We start from the raw sequence: 15,788 nt of genomic DNA, 5'->3' as shown, positions 1-15,788 counted from the left end.
CATTAGCATTTGAAAACGTCTAATATGCTTTAATTACATAGGAGTTATTCACCAAACAGCTTGCAGACACATTTGCTTCCCCAATAAGACCAATGATCCAAATGCACAGCAACCAGGCTCTATTCTATTGCCACGGATTCAACAATTGAAGTTGTTTAAAAAGGCCATAAACAAAATACTGAGAGCCCTCCATTGCAGGCCGATGGATGAAAACATGCAACAATCGCTGAGATGCCACACAACTGTATTAAAGAAACTGAAATGAGCTATAAAACAGCAGTAGGACGATTCTTTTTGGGACAAATTGTTCTCTGACAAAAGGAACGATGACCGAAACTATTACAGTTTTTCTGATGGATACTTCTACTTGCAGATTCTTCATCTTTTGAATAGATTGCTCAAGCAATCCCCCCACTTGGAGGTAGTAGAACAACTGTCTATACCCAAACATTCTAATTGAACCAGCAGTGACTATCCCTACTCACTTCGTAATCAAGACCATAGTGTTTCACAAAAGTTTGAGGGAAGGACCAAGTTGCCGCTTTGCAGATCCTTATCACAGGCACTCCCCACCCTAGTGCTGAAGTAAAATATTTAGCTCTGGTAGAATAAGCCCTGATACCTTCTGGAGGTTCCTAGTGCATCATGGTGTAACAGATCCTGATGCATAGGATATTCCATATTGATTTCCTTTTTTGGACTGCCCTGCCTTTCATCTTTCCAACATGCAGACAAAGAGCAGAACATAGAGCCTGAATTCATGTGTTCTGTCCACGTAGAAGCTGAACGCTCTCTTGGGATCAAATATATGAAATCTTTCCTCTTCTTTTGTAAGATGTGGAGGAGGGTAAAATGTGGAAAAGGTGATGGGCAGATCTAAGTGGAAGGGAGTTACCACTTTAGGCAGGAAGACAGCCATGGTTTGTAATACCAGTTAGTCAGGAGTAAGTTGCAAACACTCCTCCCTGTTTGTTGGTGTACCACATTGTCAATGTACTCTCTGTAAAGATTTGGACTGACTGGCCATGAAGGGAAGGAAGGAAGACCTTGAGAGCAAAATATATTGCCTGTAATATCAACAGATTTATGTACAACATCTGTTCTTCTGGTGACCAGAGGCCTCTGATCTGCAGTTCCTTACAGATAATCTCCTCACCCTAGAGTGGAGGAATCTGCAGTTACTGTTGCCCCCAGATGAGGAGGGGGAGATAGTTTTCCTTGAGATAGGTTGTTGTTTACACTCCACCATTGTAGATCCACTGCAGTGTCCCTGGAGATCTTGATAAATGCTTATTGATCTCTGCTGTTTTGGAAATGCTGCCTGCAGTAGGCATTACTGGCTGGCCCTCATGTGCCAGCATGCATGGGTGCACCAAAAGAATGCAGGAGGCTAGCAAACCAAGCATGTCTATGACCATCATGACTCAAAACATCATAATATCGCAAGGTCCCTGAGGAGGAAAGTAGGCTCAATGTGATGTCCAGTGCTGCACCTATGAACAGGATGCGCAGAGAGGGCACTAGGTGATTTGGTCTTATGGATTGAAAAGCCCAGGCCGTACAAAAGTTGTGTTGTTGCCTGCAAGTGGTAAGAGACCATCTCTGGAGAGCTGGCTTTGATGAGGTTTTCATCCAGGTAAGGGAATACTGGCAATCCCGCCTATTTGCGAAGGACTGCAACCGCCGCCATCACCTTAGTGAAGATTTGAGGTGCGGAACTGAGGCCAAACAGAAATACTAGAAACTGGTAATGTCCAGATCCGACTGTGAAGTGAGAGAACATCCTCTCCGACTCCAGAATTGGGATGAGAAAAGAACCATCTTGCAGGTCTACCGACGCCATGCTATTTTCAGCTTCCAGGGTCAGCAGAACCTGAGTTAGGGGTAGCATTTTGAACCAGTTCAAAACCCTGAGGTCTATGATTGGACGAAGACCGCCGTCCTTTTTGGGGGATCAAGAAGTGACAAGGTTAACATCCTTGATCCTCTTCCTTCCCTGAAACAAACTCAACTGCCCCCTTTTGGAGTACAGATTGAACCTCCTGTCCAAGGATGTCCTGATTATCTTGCGGGAGAGGGATTGGAGGAGGTGATTGGTGAAGGAGCAGTGCAATACCCCCTTTCTACAATTTGCAAGACCCAACGGTTTGAAGTGATCATCCTCCATGCTTGTGGGAAGGAGGATACACATCCTCCAATGGGTAGAGTGTGCTCCGATAATGCAGAACTAAAGCTGCTTCTCTTTAGTGGCTGGAGAAGAGGAGGAAGTATGGAGGAGCATGTGAGGCATGTTGTTTTCCTCCGCCACACCTTTTGTAATGCCTGTAGAAGGTGTTCTCTTGCTGTTGTTATTATTTAGAAGAATATTGTTGGCTCTTCAAAAGCAGAAGCCTCCACCTATACTAAAACCCTGAAATTTCTTAAACTGTTAGTAAATATTCTGTTTTGTAAACCAAGGGATCTAGATTTGGCTTTGCTGTCTTTGAATGTTTCAAGCGCAGAGACTGCCTTAGACCCAAAGAGACGAAAGCTTTCAAAAGGTATGTCCATGAGTGTTGTCTTGACGTTCTGACAGAAGCTTGAATTTCGCAACCAGGCATGTCTTCATTGGGAGACTGGTTTCTCCATAGCTCTAGGCCTTATGTCCACAGTGTCATGGCCAGATTATATGCCCTGCTTTGCAGTGGCCTGAACACCATTTATGCCTCTTCGAAATGGGCCTGAAGCTTCTTTGACATGTTAGGGATGACAGCTTGAACAAGGGATGCACATATTTTCATGCAAAGAAGGGGTCAAAGAGAGCACATTTCTAAAACACATGTATACCAACAAGACTAATAAGTCTCGTTGTAGTTCAACAACACTTAAGCTGTACATATCCTGTGATATCAACATTCGGACAAGACAAAGGAGCGGGAAAGTTCATATTTTCATTCTCTTTATTTGAAGATCCATAAAATTAGAGTTGACAAGAAACAGCCAACATATGTTTCGTAATGTGTACGGTGGCAAATAATGTAAGAATCAAGGATCCTAGCAATATGGATTCAAGACGAGCGTGACATGGTATATTGATCTATTAGTCACAGACAACTTACTCAAGTGATCTCATTGGATCGTATGGGCTTTTGATCCCCCCATTTGTTCGCTTGTCTTGAATCCATATTGCTAAGATCCTTGATTCTTACATTATTTGCCACCGTACACATTACGAGGTTGGATGCACCGTGTTAGTCTCATCTTTATAACCTTGAAAAAGTCATAGTACTGATCAATAGTACTGACGAAACACATGTTGGCTGTTTCTTGTCAACTCTACTTTTATGGATCTTCAAATAAAGAGAATGAAAATATGAACTTTCCCGCTCCTTTGTCTTGTCCGAATGTTGATATCACAGGATATGTACAGCTTAAGTGTTGTTGAACTACAACGAGACTTATTAGTCTTTTTGGTAAACATGTGCTTAAGGAATGTGCTCTATTTGACCCCTTCTTTGCAGTTACATAAATACCAATCTTTGATTGTCATCAGTCTCTCTTGGTAGTGGGGGACAGTGGTCTATGTAGCACTCCGTCTTTAAAAACCAAAGATTTTGCATTAATCCAGTACTGTTGTTCATTATACAATAATTTGTGTATGTGCGGTCTTTTCCAATTTGGAAACACCACTACCGATCTCCTGTTTTATTACACATATTTTCATGTTAGGCAAGTGGGATTTATGGACTTCAACGGTATAGTTCCGGCAGAAAAATGTTACAACTTTTTTGACTCTCTAGTCACATGGTGTGGACGGAAATGATCCGGTAGTCTAGTTTGAAGAGCAAGAAGCTTATACTACCAGGCTTTCTGGGGATGATTGTGTTCAGGGTCCTGAGGAGCAGGACTGTAACAACACACTATCTACCTGGATACATCTGTAGATGTCGCTGGCTTCTCCCAAATAGCCACGATAGACTCAGTCAGGACTTTATTGAAAGAAAGAATTGGTTCTGCAGAGTACAGTAAGAGGCAGAATGCAGAACTTCAGTAAAGAAGTTAGATTTGACCTCCACTGGTGGAAGTGGCAAGTCTAAAGTGTTAAGCTGCTTTTCTCCTCAAGGGAAGAAAAATCCATTGGGGAGAGGAGGTCCCACTCTAAGGCAGTGTTGAGGCTTCTTGCATCCTTCAAGCCTTCAAAGTCCGAGTCCATTAATATGTGTTCAGCACCTTCTACAGAAGGTATATCTTCTTGGGCATCTTCATCGTCCCAAAGAAAATTCTCTTTTCTTCTACACACCCCTATGCTTCACTTTTAGAATTCTGAGGCCTAAGAGGCAAGGTTTCTGGTTGTGGCAGCGTTGGTAGTGCCTCTGTCAGAAGCTGGATGATCGACGGAGAGTTGACAGAGTTGTCAGAAGCTGGATGATCGACGGAGAGTTTAAGCAAATAAAACACTTACCCCCAGTCAATTGATCTGGGTTTAATCCATCACCATTCTTTAGCTCACTCCACCACCCCAGTTCAGACATGGCCATATGCAAATCTGTCTGACCCTGTGCCTCTTGGGAACAGTCCAGCCCGAACTGCCAAGCCATGTCTTCCCTGGACTGGAAACAAGCATTCTGGGACCGGTTTCGGATTCATAGGCCTCATCAGCCAGGCTATCTTAAATCCAGTGGTAGAGTGAGAAAGTGACCCACGTCTGGGCATACCCTGCCAACTTAGGGCAAACAAAGCGATACCAAAGGGGATGATAGACGGAGCATATGAGCAAATCAAAAACTCACCCCCAGTCAACTGACCTGGGTTTAATCCATCACCATTCTGTAGCTCACTCCACCACCCCAGTTCAGACATGGCCATATGCAAATCAGTCTGACCGTGTGCCTCATGGGAACAGTCCAGCCAGAACTGCCTAGCCATGTCTTCCCTGGACCAGAAAGAAGCATTCTGGGACCAGTTTCGGATTCATAATCCTCATCAGACATGCTATCTTGAATCCAGTAGTAGAGTGAGCAAGGGACCCCCGTCTGGACATACCCTACCAACTTAGGGCAAGCAAAGCGATACCAAAGGGGATGATGGACGGAGCATTTGAGCAAATCAAACACTCACCCCCAGTCAACTGATCCGGGTTTAATCCAACACCATTCTTAAGCTCACTCCACCACCCCAGTTCAGACGTTGCCATATGCAAATCAGTCTGACCCTGTGCCTCCTCATGGGAACAGTCCAGCCCGAAATGCCAAGCCATGTCTTCCCTGGACCAGAAACAAGCATTCTGTGACCGGTTTCAGATTCATAATCCTCATCAGCCAGGCTATCTTAAATCCAGTGGTAGAGTGAGCAAGGAGCCCACATCTGGGCATACCCTGCCAGCTTAGGGTGAACAAAGCGATACCAAAGGGGATGATAGACGGAGCGTTTGAGCAAATCAAACACTCACCCCCTGTCAACTGATCTGAGTTTAATCTATCACCATTCTTTAGCTCACTCAACCACCCCAGTTCAGACATGGCCATATGCAAATCAGTCTGACCCTGTGCCTCATGGGAACAGTCCAGCCTGTACTGCCAAGACATGCTTTCTTCAGCCCGCACCAGGGACCCCAAGGGCTACATCGCCAAAGCGAACAGCAGGAAGGAAAGAGGACAGCCCTGCCGCATGCCCCTCGCAATGGGAGAGGCCTCAGACAGTACACCTTTAACCAGGACTCGTGCGTAGAGTCCCCGGACCAGGGCAAAGAACCAGGGACCAAACCCCATCTCAGCCAATATCTTGTGCAGATAACTCCAATCCACCGAGCCGAAAGCCTTTTCAAAATCTATAAAAAAGAAGAGCTAAATAAGGGGTGAGTAAGTGTCGATGGGCCAGAGCCAACTGCACCTTCCAGAGACAGTGGTGGGTCGCACGTTTGGGCATAAAGCAGCATTGGTCTGGGTGGACCAATAAGGGCAAATAAGGCTTCAGGCGCGGGGCCAATATGGTGGCATATTACTTGATCTCCATATTGAGGAGGGATATGGGATGATAGTCCGCATAAGAACGGGAGGGGGATGGGACTTCGGGATGACCACAAAAGTGGCAATGTCCGTCTCTGCCGAAAAGGAGCCTTTTTCCAGGGCTTCCCGGGATAGATCGTCCAGGTGGGTCACAAGAATGTCGCAGAACAACGCATAGTATTCTTGTGGAATGCCATCTGGTCCCGGCATCTTGCCCGATGACGTGAGGGAAATTGCTTCCTCGATTTCTTTCCTAGATATGGGGTGGTCCGGGTCTTTCTGGGCAATCGTCTCCAACCGAGGAAGAAGTATGTTACTTCTTGCAAGGAGAGCATGAAGCGGTAGGTCGGGGGCTTGTGCTGCGTACAAACGCCGATAATAAGTGGCAAAAGTGCGGGCCATACCCAATGGGGCACGGTGCATCAAGCCCTGATCATCTACCACCTCTAGAATTATACGGTTCGCCCTGGGGTAAGTGGCCAGCCTGTGCAAAACTGTTTTGTCTCCCCACCTGTAAACCCTCGCCACCGACGACCTCCACAGGAGTTTGACCGCATTCAGGGATAACTGCTTAATCTCGGCCCGAGGTGAGCGAGTTGCCGGCTTTGGGCGGCGTCCTCAGACTGGGAAAGTGATTGTTCCAAGCGTAGCGCCTGGGCCTCCCTCCAAGTAATTTCACTGAGCTTTTTGAGCTGCCCTCCGCGATACCTCTTATTGTCACCTTCCCAGCCTCCCACAGGGTACCCGGGGAAGAGACTGAGCCCTCATTGGTTAGAAAGTATTGTTTGAGCTCCTTTCCTACTACCATCTTAAAATCTTTGTCTTGGAGGAACCATGTATTCATCCTCCATGTTTGGCGGGCCAAGGCAGAGGGAGCACCTGTACTTAGGACCACCGGAGAGTGGTCTGAAATTCCTCTAGGTAGGATGTGGGTGTCAACAATAACAGAGCAATCAGTAGCGGGGACAAAGATTGCGTCTATGCATGCCTGTGTATGGTGGGCTGCGGATTTGTGAGTGAAGTGATTGGTGCGTGGGTGCCACGTGCGCCATGCATTGATAAGGCCTAGTGACTCGGACCAGGTCCTTAGCGGTTTCGCTTGCGCCGTGCGGGAAGCCAACGGAGGGCACGCAGTGTCCATGGCTGGGGAGGAGACTCCATTGAAGTCTCCACCAACTACAGTAGTGCCTAGAGGGAAGGTGATCAGTAGGGCAGCGGTTTGTGCAAGTGTGGGAGCGAGCAGCGAGGGAGGGGAATACATGGACATGAGGTTGAGGGGGGAGTCAGACAAGGAGCCACGAATTGCTACAAAAGTGCCCTGGGGGTCATGAGTCACGTGGGAAAGGACGAAAGGTAGACCACATTTCATAAGGATGGCCACACCGCGGGAGCCTCTAGAGAAGCCGGAGTGCCATACTCTGTCGTACCCGTAGCGGGCAAGAAAGGGGCAGCAATTGCCCATGAGGTGTGTTTCTTGGAGCAGAAGGATGTCTATGTGAAGGCGTTGCACATAGCGCAGGACTGCTGTACGCTTGAGCCGGTTCAGAAGGCCATTAACATTCCATGACAGGACATAAAGAGATGCCCCGGAAGCGATGTCATCGGTCATGGTAGGTGCATCTTAGGTCTAAGACTTGACTTCACGTAGGGGTGTGCGATCGCACGTGGGAGCCCGTGGGTACATGAGTGGCTGCATGCGCCATGAGCGGGTGTGACCTGTGGGGAAGAAGCAGATGTCAGTCTGTGGAAGCTGAAACAGCAAAACAAAAAGAACAACATAGAAAGAAAACAGTCCCAACTCCCCCTCCCCCTTCCCACTCCCCCACCCTACACTTGTAGAACGGAAGAATCTGTCAACCCCTCCCACCCCCCCTCGTTTAACAAAAGCAAACTAGAGCACTCGGGTTAGTTGCGTGGAGGACCGCTCCAGGAGAACGGATCGGTAATGAATCAGCAGTAAGACACTGTCAATGAACACGAAAGTCTACCAAAGTCAAAGGACCCCGCCGGTGAGGTACCCCATTCCAACGGTCGACATGCAGCGAACCTGACCATATAGGCCATTCGAGAGTAGGAGTGCGGAAAAGGGTGGAGTCCATCCCGGGCAGGCCCACCTGAGCCAGCGATGGGGTTGAGCCGGTATGTCCTCGGTGGATCGGGTCCTGTTGCGGGGCGGAGAGCCGGACCGGCTGGAGGAGTCCCGAAGACCCGGAGCTGCTATGCTCGAGGATCTGTATGATGCTACCTATGACCGGCGCCACTTACGAAACCTCGTGCGGCGCCGGTGTTGACGTCCCGGCGACCTCAGCCCCTCAGGTTGGGAGCCCATCCGTTCCGATGAAGGCCCGCGCTGGAGTAAGTTAAGTGTGCCAAACAAGTGTAAGCCAATTATACTATGTTTAGGAGAGAGAGCACAAGCACTTTAGCACTGGTTAGCAGAGGAAAAGTGCACAGAGTCCAAGAGCCAACAAATCTAATTTCATCAGAAAGTAGAGGGTACAGGCAAAAGGTATGGGGTGACCCGGGACAAAGGGCCAAGTCAAACAGCCCGCTATCAACTAGAACAGGATTATTGCAACACTTTGGAAATCAGCTGTCAACAGCAGGGTCCAGTCCAACTCCAGTAGCCACTGGCCAGCTGGTTATGCCCCAGGAGCTTCAGGCAGGGAAAAGATAACATCCTAAAAGTTTATTTTCCTTGGCATTTATTACAAATCCGACTTCACCTTTGAATTTTATTTTTATTAACTGTTAGAAATGGTTGTTTCTAACTTGTCCCTTTCGTGATATACAGTATAAGAATTGTAATCTTCTACATGGAACAGCTAGACATGTCACAGTGAAAAATAGCTTTTGTTCCTAGTCTCTGTAAGAACATATTAATTTTGAATTGCTGCATGTCTTACTTTTAAATACCATGCATCCTGCTTTGTGGACTAAAATGCCTAAATAGAGGTGACTTATAAAGAGAGGTTTTGACCTTTCAAAAGGTTTAGTTTGACAAGTGGAATTACAGTTTTTAACTGCTACAGTCAGGCTAGGCCTAAAGCAATGTTTGCACTACCACTGTAGTGGATGGCATAGAAGGTCCTGCATTCTATTAGTGAATAAATGGACAAGCTGATAGATCCTTTCGGGAGAGGTTTTCAGCCTAAACCTCCTAAGTGTTATGATTAGGGCTCCCAGTTTTGCATTTTTACTGATTTTTACAGATAAATACAGACCGAAAACTATTTATTTTCCTTTCTATATTTATTTTAAATACAGAAAGTATGGAAAATAGGCTTTCTTTGGACGATTTTATTTTATTGTCAATCATCAGTGCTAGGTCTGTAGATGTACCGATTGAGAGCTAGGTGAGATGAACAAATACATTAATTTCCTAATTAAGCTTAATTAACTACAGATCTACAGTTATTGATGCTATTCTACAATGCAAGTCAGATAACGCTATTGCACTGTATACTGCTGAAATCTTTTGGACATTTAAATGTGAGCATACATTTATCAATTAAATAAATATGGAAAAATGCCTATTGCAGCTTCATTTATATAGAAAACACAAAATAAAATTGGATAAGTACAGAAAAAGTAGCAAAAAATAAATATGGATAAATAGACAGAAATGTCGAACAAATAAATATAAAATTGGGAGCCTTAGTTATGATTCAAAAACATTAGTTTAGAATCAGACAGTTTAATTCAATATATCATGTCACATTAAAGGTGCTACAAAAACGGCGCAGTGAAAGTGAGTGGTGACATCTGTGAAAAATTGTGCGTTGTACTGTACAAAAATATGCACAACATAAGTACATTTGTCTCTTATAGGCTGATAAAGATGAAAATTCTTAGCAAGACTCAAAATAAGAGTACAGTGTGCACATCATGATAAATCATTTGGTATATCAATAAGATTTGTAGGGCACATGGCTGCCCCAGTGATGGGTCTTCCCAGCGACAGGCCTTCCCAGCAACAGGCCTTCCCGCGACGGGCCTTCCCGGCGACGGGCCTTCCCGGCGACGGGCCTTCCCGGCGACGGGCCTTCCCAGCGACGGGCCTTCCCAGCGACGGGCCTTCCCAGAGACGGGGCTTCCCAGCGTCGGGGCTTCCCAGCGTCGGGGCTTCCCAGCGTCGGGGCTTCCCAGCGTCGGGGCTTCCCAGCGTCGGGGCTTCCCAGCGACGGGCCTTCCCAGCGACGGGCCTTCCCAGCGACGGGCCTTCCCAGCGACGGGACTTCCCAGCGACGGGCCTTCCCAGCGACGGGACTTCCCAGAGATGGGCCTTCCCAGCCCTGGACCCAGTAATACAGAAAAGCAACAGAAAGGACAAAGAAGCTACTGAGAGATCTGGGTAGCGAACAGCCGTGTTTTAAGTTTTTTTCTTAGATCATGAGACATGCTGTACCAAAGGACAGGCGCCAACACCTGGAAGGAGCTACCTCCCAATTTCTTTCTCTCAAATCAGCGTGAGTTCTGACAAGATGGGGAGCCCCTGAGAAGTGCATAATCTTATGCGCGGGACTGAGAACTTTAAACTGGATGTGCTGCTCTATCTGCAACCAGTAGAGCTTCAGGATTTCCCAAGAGGGACAGAACATAGGAAGACCAAACAGAAGTCGGCCTGCAGCATTCTGGACTGTTGCAGCCTCTTCAGAGTTGATTTCCTATAACCAGATATAGGATGTTGCAATAGTCAAGACGTGACAGGACGAGGGATTGAATGATCATCTGTTGAATTGAAAACAACATATGATATGTTTGAGGCTTTTGAGGAGACCGAAGCAGGAGCCTGAGTTCTCACTTGCATCTCAAAGGAAAAGGAGTCGTCTAGCTAGATGCCTACGTTTTTGATAGATGATTTGGGTGGAGGGGGAGGCCCGAAAGCTTCCAACTTCCGGCCACCAGTAATCACCCCGCCTCTAGTTGTGCTTGCTAAACAACAAAATCTTGCTTTTATTGGTGTTAAGATGGGCCATTATAATCCATCCAGGTGGCCACTGCCATCATACATTCCTTAAACTTAACAGTGTCTTGAAAGGCATCGGCAGAGAAGGCGACAATAAATTGAGTATCATCTGCATATGATACTATGGAAATCTCAAAAGATTTTAAAATCCCTGTCATGGGCATGACGTAAATGTTGAACAGAGTAGGGCTTAATGAGTACCCCAGTGGGACCCTGTGTTCCAATTATGTTGGTAAGGAGGAGAAATAAACTGAAAGGAGCAATTATTCAGAAAGAGACAAACCAAGATGTGTTGCTGCCGACACCTATATCGCAGAGGCGCTGAAAGAGCACCTAATGTGATATGTGGTTGCATGAAGCACTCAAGTCCAAGAGAATAAGTGCTGCAGAACCTCCCTCTTCATCTTCTCTTATAAGCGATTCTGTAAATAACAATTTTGCGGATTCAGAACTGTGGTTCGACCTGAAAACATTTTGGGACTTATCCATATCAGTCCACCAGTTAATTCGTCGAACTATCAATGCTGTTGGGAGTAATTTATCATGGTCATCATTAGGGCAACAAAGAGATGGTAGCAACCTGAAAGAAAGTATGCACCCTTATCATAGTTGGAGCGGATACGATGAATTACGTACTGATGAAAACCTACCTGTGTAAAGGGAAAAATCACCATATGAATGGATTAGGACATTAATGTAGAGTCTGCAAAGGATACATAAATATGAAGTCAGAGGTCAAAACCTTTTGTCATCAATCTCACATATGTGCATTGCCAAAGATTATGGTATTGGTAGAACACTAAGAAAGTCCATTTTACAAAGTAAAGGATTAAAATTTGCTATGATGTGCATCACCGTATGAAAACTGAAGAACCAGGGCATTAATGTATAGTCTGCATAAAATGCTGAGTAATGTAAGAGATGCCACTTTCAAACATCTCCATGGTATTTATGAAACCCCAAAATACTGTGGTGAACAAGAGATACCCAATAGGTAGAGTTATGTGAATGTATGATAGCACTGGGATAGCACTTGTAGTAAACCAAAGGCTTAAAATTCTACTGCATAGGTTACCAATAATGCTGAGAAAGCATGTATATAAATCAAAGGATTAAGCCCTGCTGTATTGTGTACCACTTTCCATGAAAATGGTAGCCAATTGCTTCCGCAAGGCTGCAATAAGCACCTTGAGTTATGTTAATGTACGATAGCACTGGAATAGCATGTATGGTAGACAAAAGGCTAGGAACCCTGCTGCCAATAACGCTGGGATAGTGTTTGGAACAATCCCTGCTGCATAGGGCTTTGCGTGAAAAAGGCTTAGTGCTGGAAAATGATCATCCTTCGCAACCTCCCCCCCCCCCCCCCCCCCCCTTTCCACTCTACACCCACTGAGATTTTGGCATTTGAAAAAATAGTTATGAAGGAGATAGATTCTCTGAGTAAATAACAAAGATATACACACTACACTATAGGTCAAGCTAAAAATCCAGCCATTCGCACACTAAAAAAGAATGCAGAAGTTGTGATTAAACCAGCTGACAAAGGGGAAGGAAGGCATTGTCAAAAACGATATTCACTCAAGTAGCCGATGAGTCATGCTACATGAAGGTTGCATCTGATCTTGTGAATTATATCAGTGGACCCATAGGGTATCTCACATGCATATGCTTAGATCAAGGTTTTTTTTAGTAAAACAATGTTTTCTTAACTAGTAAGAATTCTAGAACCCCTGTCATGGATCCCCCTTCCCTCCCCCGCCCCCAATGTTAGTGAGACTGCAAATCCCACCTGCTCCCCAGGGTCACAGGGTTGCCCCATAATAGTTTGTGCAGTCCACTAGTAGTATTTAACATCCAGCCCGTGGGTAAACTGTACCATCTACCAGGGACTTATAGGCAAGTTATTTATGTCAGTTATAAGCATGCACATATAATCATGTTTAAAGGGGGAGCACAGACGCTTTACTGCTTGTTAGCATGGGTAAAGTGTGCAGAGTTCTAAAGCCAACAAAAATATAGGGTCCACAAAAAGTGAAACATCAGGGATCACCCCACAGAACAGGCGGATTTCCTACAAACACAAATACGTAAATGTTTGTCTGTCTGTCAGTCAAACTCCTGATTTATTGTACTGCTGCTTGTAATCCTAGTCCGCCTTCAAACATATTTCGGAATTACTATGTGATTGTTTATGCTGATTGACATACACAGCGCGTTTGGTAATGCACTTATGTTTATGTAGTGAAATACGTTACACTACACTCAACTCTTTGTGATTTTTGTAACCTCTTTGATGATATTCTTATTGTCCATCGCTTTTATGATATCAAACTTATATTAAGCACGTAAATTTGCGAACTAAGTCGATCCGAAACAGGTTCTTGGTATCAAAATCATCAATTTGTTTTCCAACGACATTTTATTGGTGTTTAAGCTTCGAATTTACAAGCACTTCCACAGTCATCAGCTCACCCGAACAAAATCAAGTGTAACTAATGTCCTTAGCAATGTGAAATGTTTTTTTTAATTTTAAACTATACTAATTAATTTGCAATTGCTCTTTAAACTTTTCGGTTTGTGGAAGTAGTTCACATCTCCAAAACCTCATCATCCTTTTGTTTCTTTTTGAAATAAGCGAAAGTAAAAGTTAAATGTAGCTATTAAAATATGTAAGTATTTTTTTTAATTTTCAAAAAGGACTCTTTCGTTTATTGTTTAGTTGTAAAATATATAACAGCTTGATGTTTCATTTTCTTTAGCTTTTGCAGACCTGCCAAACATAATGCAGCATCTTGACAATAATTTTAAATATTGGAAAGGACTAGACGACCAACATCTAAGAACTCTTCGGCCACCACTAGAATAACGTGCGCCCTTTATAATCCCACATTCATGGATTCTCCTTGAAGGTCACCTCTACTCCTGGTTTTTAAGATATGTTTTGATCTATCTTATTGAGAAAAGTCTTGCTGACAATATGACTGCAAAGGAATCATTACAGGAATGATAGCTACAGACTGTATGTTGGCCATCCACTCAACACCGTCAAGCTTCTCAGACATCACATCGTGGCCCCACAGTTCCAGTTTGAGACATTTTATTATACCGAAAGGTGTTCCTGAAAGATATTGCTTTTAACCTCAACTTAAGGCGGAGAAGTAAAATCGTCTCTTTTCACAGACAGTTTACGAGAACACTGTACATTTTTTAAGCACTTAGAGGTGAAATATTTAAGACATTATTATAACGCAGCATTTCATGAAGGAGTTTTTGATCTTTAAAAGATAGATGCAATCTATTTTTTCACATCACTGAAAATGCAATTGTTCTCTTCTGAGCACTACTGATACGTGAGATCTTAAATTTAGTAATTTAATGTAAAAATAAAATGACTTGATCATTAGCATCTATGATTGAAATGTTTTATTTATTTTGTTAGATGTTTAATATTTTCTATGAATTTATAAACAAACACCAAAGCAGACGTTAGATGCATTTCAAATGTACATGATTCATAATCATTAAAATATATGAATAATGTATAGACCTTTTATTTTCATAATGCAAAATTAAAAATACTATAAAATGACACATTTGTATTGCACTCTAAGAATAGATGCTTATGGTTAAATATTTTTTAAATTTCTTTCAATTGCAATCTGCTGTTTTAATGAAGGTTTTTAAAACATAAAGGAGTACACCATTGGCATAAGAACAAGGGTAATTTCAGTTTTTCTCTTAAACTTTGGTAATGGTATAATGTTTATTGGAAGGTGTGCTATGGTCAAATCAGAGTGAGATTCTTGATTTACTCCTCCTAAGTGTTAGAATTAAGTTTTTGTCAAAGTTCGGCCTTATTTTATACAGTATTTCTACAGCGAATTCCACAATATGAACAACTTAAAAATTAAAAACATTTCAAAATGTTGCAGTCTCCGTATTTCGTTTGTAGTTGAAATGATTGGCTCTACATTTTTACAGTTGTAAATCTGCACAACTCTAATAACAAATTCACCCTCAACACAAATAAAAATGTGTACTTCTGATGGATACTTCTACCTGCAGATTCCTCACCTGTTGAATAATCCCAAGCATCCGATAAAGACATCTAGCTGCAGAGTTCTTACTTTTTAATTTCCCAGGTGCCAGACTGGATCCAGAAGATTTGTTTTCAAGCAGTACCCCTGTGTGCCGTTTGGTGGCATCGGTCAGCTCCACATGACATTGTCTGCATCTTCCACGCTGGAAGTGTTGTCCGCATCACCTATGTAGGCGCCACCTCGGAACGCTGGAATCAGTACTCTTCTTTCCGCGCCAGTCAAGCCCTGAACTGAGAATAGACCTGCCCCCTGTCACTTTTTGACAGTATTTTATGACCCTTTGTCGACTTCTTTTTAGGTCTAGCATATAGCGGCTGGGTGCATGCGCTGCTTGCTCTGGGAGGAATGCAGTAATGGAGTATGAAGTTGAAGCTCCACCCACTCTCCGCCCACGTTTTTAATTGGCTCGTCTCATTGTCTTTCGTAAATGCTGCCTTCAGATTGATTATTAGGCTTGTTAGTCCCTCCTTATTATGGCCATGCTGTCATTTGTACCCTCCCATGGCTACCTGCCCCTTTATTTTGAAAGTTACACAGTACATATATGTGGTTTAGACTGTGAGCACTACTTTGTCTGTGCCCCCGCCCGCTCTCCAGTTGTCGGTGCTTCTCCCGTTGTCCATGATGCAGTGCAATAGGTCTCGCGTAAATGTGAGTCTTATTGCATTGCAAATGCTTGTTTATACTGTAATTGCTCATAAGCAATTGCTGGTAAAAGGAAATGCCTAATTC

The 15,788-nt window shown here is 44.1% G+C and overlaps 1 protein-coding gene across 2 annotated transcripts in view; it reads left to right on the top strand.

The window, feature by feature from the left end:
- The window catches only part of PDE8A (phosphodiesterase 8A), a 2,218,572-nt gene extending 2,203,690 nt beyond the window's left edge, over positions 1-14,882 (top strand). For both annotated transcript variants that reach the window (XM_086958243.1, XM_086958242.1), the window contains exon 22: positions 13,716-14,882. In XM_086958243.1, coding sequence (XP_086814369.1) covers positions 13,716-13,822 — 107 coding nt within the window. In that variant the 3' untranslated portion in view covers positions 13,823-14,882. The remainder of the gene's footprint in view (positions 1-13,715) is intronic.
- The last annotated feature ends 906 nt before the right edge of the window (positions 14,883-15,788 follow it).

The sequence above is a fragment of the Lissotriton vulgaris genome, chromosome 2_1, assembly GCF_964263255.1.
Source record: "Lissotriton vulgaris chromosome 2_1, aLisVul1.2, whole genome shotgun sequence".
NCBI lineage: Eukaryota > Metazoa > Chordata > Amphibia > Caudata > Salamandridae > Lissotriton > Lissotriton vulgaris.
The sequence above is the reverse complement of the archived record's forward strand: the minus strand, read 5'-3'. Positions and strand labels throughout refer to the sequence as shown.